The sequence below is a fragment of the Ceratina calcarata genome, unplaced genomic scaffold, assembly GCF_001652005.2.
Source record: "Ceratina calcarata isolate Rehan_Ccalc_2016 unplaced genomic scaffold, ASM165200v1 scaffold211.2, whole genome shotgun sequence".
NCBI lineage: Eukaryota > Metazoa > Arthropoda > Insecta > Hymenoptera > Apidae > Ceratina > Ceratina calcarata.
Genome location: NW_017142786.1, coordinates 537,740 through 541,343, shown reverse-complemented (window position 1 = coordinate 541,343; position 3,604 = coordinate 537,740). Strand labels below are relative to the sequence as shown.

Genomic DNA, 3,604 nt, shown 5'->3' with positions numbered 1-3,604 from the left:
TATATATCAATATGAACTATTGCCATTTACTAATTTATATTGTAAATGAATCTAGTAAGCAAGCATTTTGACTATAATATCTTTCTTTTAAACAAGCATACATATGCATACTTTGTATCCGAAGCTATTTAAGTGAAGAGCACTGTACAAACAGTAATAAAGATAGAGTAATTTAATACGAAGGAGGGGAGAGGGGGTTGGCATGAAAAAAAAGATATCGTAACGCCGAAATGGAGTTTATATAAATAATATAATTTCCGATTTAGGTTTTATTACAAGTAGCTTGTTCGCCGTATTGGACGATGAATGGGCGTCTGATAATTGCCATCCTTACTACCTGCTGCGAGGCGTTTGAAAACGGTAGTCAGGCGGTGAGGACCGCGGCTCAGGCGGCGACCAGTCAAACGCTCCGATCTTTCTGCCTTTTCCTAGGTAAATTCTTCCGGATTTGCGATTCACGACACGTACCGAAATTTCGTGATTGCTCTCACGTAGCTTATCTGGCACTCGATCAACTAGTTCGACGAAAGTTTGATCAATAAATTTTCGTGCCTGGCGCAACGTGTCCATTATGCGAATTCCATGACATTCGTTCAACTTTCTTCATTTCTCTTCACTAAAGAACGATTGAATTAGTATTAAAATATTTAATAATATTCAATTAGCCTCTCTGATCTCTAATATATATTTATATATTATTTATATCTATAAACTTAATAATTATTATATTCTTTTTGAATGATGATATATTCTTTTTGAAAATGAAATTCCTTTCATGATAGATGAGGAATGTCAGGAAATGGACGAGAACGCGAAGAAGAACAAGAATGTTTGGGAAAGAGGCGTTTCCTGCTTTAACGAAGCTCTGCCTATACTTCAGTACATTTGTAGTAAGCTGGACGAAGCTCAAAAGTAAGGAACGACGGAATAAATTGCTTTCGGTTGAAGCAGTCTATCTAACTTCGGGGAATATTGTTCCAGTAATGGCAGGAACGGGAACACAGTGGTGTTTTTACTGGAATGTCTGCACACCTTGATTTCCTCTTTGCCTCAGAAGATTCACACAAACGCGCACTTCACAACCTTTTTGTGGCAGAAATTCTGTCCAGCGTTGATAGCTTTTCTGGGCACGCCGAGGGTTGATAAAACGTTTACATCCAGGGAGGGGAAGGAGAATGAGATTGGCAGAGGATCCGGATACCTGGCTACTTCCCTCAGCTTCGACAGTCATCAAGCAAAAACTGTTTATAGGTATTTCAAAAATCAATTCGTTTACTTCCTTAACATGTTTCCATAGCTTTTTTCTTTAACATGCTTTCTTATTTTGTTCCCTTTGCTTGATTCCCATGCACGCGTCTATATGTCCCTAACTTGCTACTATGCTTCATAATTATAAAACAGGAATTAGAAATCTCGAAGTGAATGAATACCAATCGTGTTTTTTAGCATCGGAACAGAGTTAGTTCGATTAGTCGGTTGCGTGGGACCCCTCCGTCCGGTTTTGGAATCAGTATTTCACAGAATGTTACTGTACCCTCCACCCCAGCAACGATTGGAACCCTTAAAGGCCCTGAAGGAACTTTTACGAAGTCCCAGTCGAATGGTCGATTTCGCTGGGCCGTTGTTAGTAGAAGAAGATAAATCTAGTCATATCCAGAGCGACATGGCATTGATGAGACTGTAAGTAATCATTAGACAGCGGATTTTTATAGGAAATAAAAGATCTAAGGTGGTCAGTTAAGAAAATGAATTTCAAATTCTCAATTTCATTTATCTTTTATGAGTCACGATATGCATTCGTTTTTGTCCATCATATGTACGTATTTTGCCAACGTTTATACATACGTATAGTTATTTCATAAATACTTACATAAAATTCGCGGTCTAGTAATCACGAATTGTTCGATTGAATGGGTGAAATGAATGAAATAATTGCGTGATTTAATAGAGCGATGGACTCGATAGAAGAGTCAACAGCTGGTGGCTTGAGCACGATACACGCAAGTGTTTCTTGCGTCGTCGCAATGCTCTCTGCGCTTCAGGAATTGTGCGAGGGGAAGGCTATTAATCATACGTACACGTGCACGATCAATAGTTTGTACGAAGATCTGGAATCATGCGACTATAAAGGACCTCTGACCTATCAGAGTATGGCGCGATTACCAAAAACCTACAGGTTCGAGGATCATCACATTACTTTTATAAATGTCTCTTCTTAATTGGTGATTGCATAAAATTATATAATTAATTTTAGAGAGCAGTTGGAGTTAATGAAAAAGGGGATGGGATCTGACTCTGACTCGTCAGGGCATGGACCATCGGAGGATGGCGACTCCACTGACACGGAGGGTCCGCAGAACGAATCTGACGAGGTCCAAGAAGACAACAGCTTAGACGACAACGAATACTCGATTGAAAACGAGAGGGAGAGACTGAGGCTGGAAAAATTACCAAAGTGTCTTCACGTCGGTCGTCAGGTAGCCGACGAGTGCAACGTGGACATGGAGAGGCACAACGCTAGGAAATTTGTGAAGACTTTGAAGACGGATTTAATACCGATGGTACTGAGTCTTAGGAGCAATATAGAAGTCGACGAGGCTCTGCAGAACTTCGCTTCGGAATATTGCCAAGGTACGATAATCATGCATATGCTGAGTGTATAAGCAGTATATGTATGAGAAACAGGCATTGTGTAGAATGTTTAGTTCAGGGATGGGGAACCTTCTTTACATGAAAAGCCATATTTATTTTATTGAAATAACGGAAAGACCGTGTCGATCTTTCGAACCACTACTTCCGAATTGAAACATACTAATTTTCAATTTAACTATTTTCATAATGCATCTGCTTTTTTTTTACACGATTAAAATATTTTAAGAGGGAATGTTTGAAGGAAGGAAAATGGAAATTTTCAGGTGTCTTCACTGCTCAGCAGAAGATGCAAGAACAAACGGATACCAGCACCGATTCGTGTGCCTTGATCACGATCATGAACGCCGATGGAATTTACTTGGCTACGTACGCCGCGTTGTTGTTGAATTTGAAGTTGATTAGGATTAATTATTACCACGATGATAATCATCAAGTTCCAATTAGTGAGGTATTTTAAATAAATATATACTTAAATGTTTTGCAAGTTCTATTTCTTAAATTGCAAATATTAATTTATTTGTTTGTCATTTAGGAACAATTTGTGGAAGAAGTGCACGGATCCGGAGTTTTGGTGTATCTATCAGCAACTTGGTTGTCCGAACTCTATCAGCAGGTTCTCGCTTGCAATTTATTAGAGAAATGTGGCTACAACCCTCATTACACGGAAAACAGCGCACTGATAAATGTATTAACCGGTACGTAATCCTCATTTCAATTAAAGTTCTTCTGACTGTAAGTTAAAATAGTGATACATATTTGAAAATTCTATTATCATAAGTTCACGATTGACGCAGGAAAAAACTTTAGAACAATTGAAAATTAGATATAGTAACATTAAAAATTCGCAAAACATTATGTATTCAAGGTCCGAAATAAGACGAAAATGAAGAGAGAGAAAATTACGTTTAGGGTTTCATTAAGTATTTATTAACGTTTAGAAATTTGATGTTTT

At 38.1% G+C, this 3,604-nt stretch overlaps 1 protein-coding gene across 2 annotated transcripts in view; it reads left to right on the top strand.

Annotated features, from left to right (window-relative positions):
* The window catches only part of LOC108622261 (brefeldin A-inhibited guanine nucleotide-exchange protein 3), a 21,153-nt gene that overhangs the window by 2,514 nt on the left and 15,035 nt on the right, over window positions 1-3,604 (top strand). For both annotated transcript variants that reach the window (XM_026811360.1, XM_018020025.2), the window contains exons 4-11: window positions 267-432; window positions 783-912; window positions 982-1,251; window positions 1,447-1,680; window positions 1,949-2,176; window positions 2,255-2,631; window positions 2,916-3,100; window positions 3,185-3,265. In XM_026811360.1, the coding sequence (XP_026667161.1) occupies window positions 267-432; window positions 783-912; window positions 982-1,251; window positions 1,447-1,680; window positions 1,949-2,176; window positions 2,255-2,631; window positions 2,916-3,100; window positions 3,185-3,265 (1,671 nt within the window). The remainder of the gene's footprint in view (window positions 1-266; window positions 433-782; window positions 913-981; window positions 1,252-1,446; window positions 1,681-1,948; window positions 2,177-2,254; window positions 2,632-2,915; window positions 3,101-3,184; window positions 3,266-3,604) is intronic.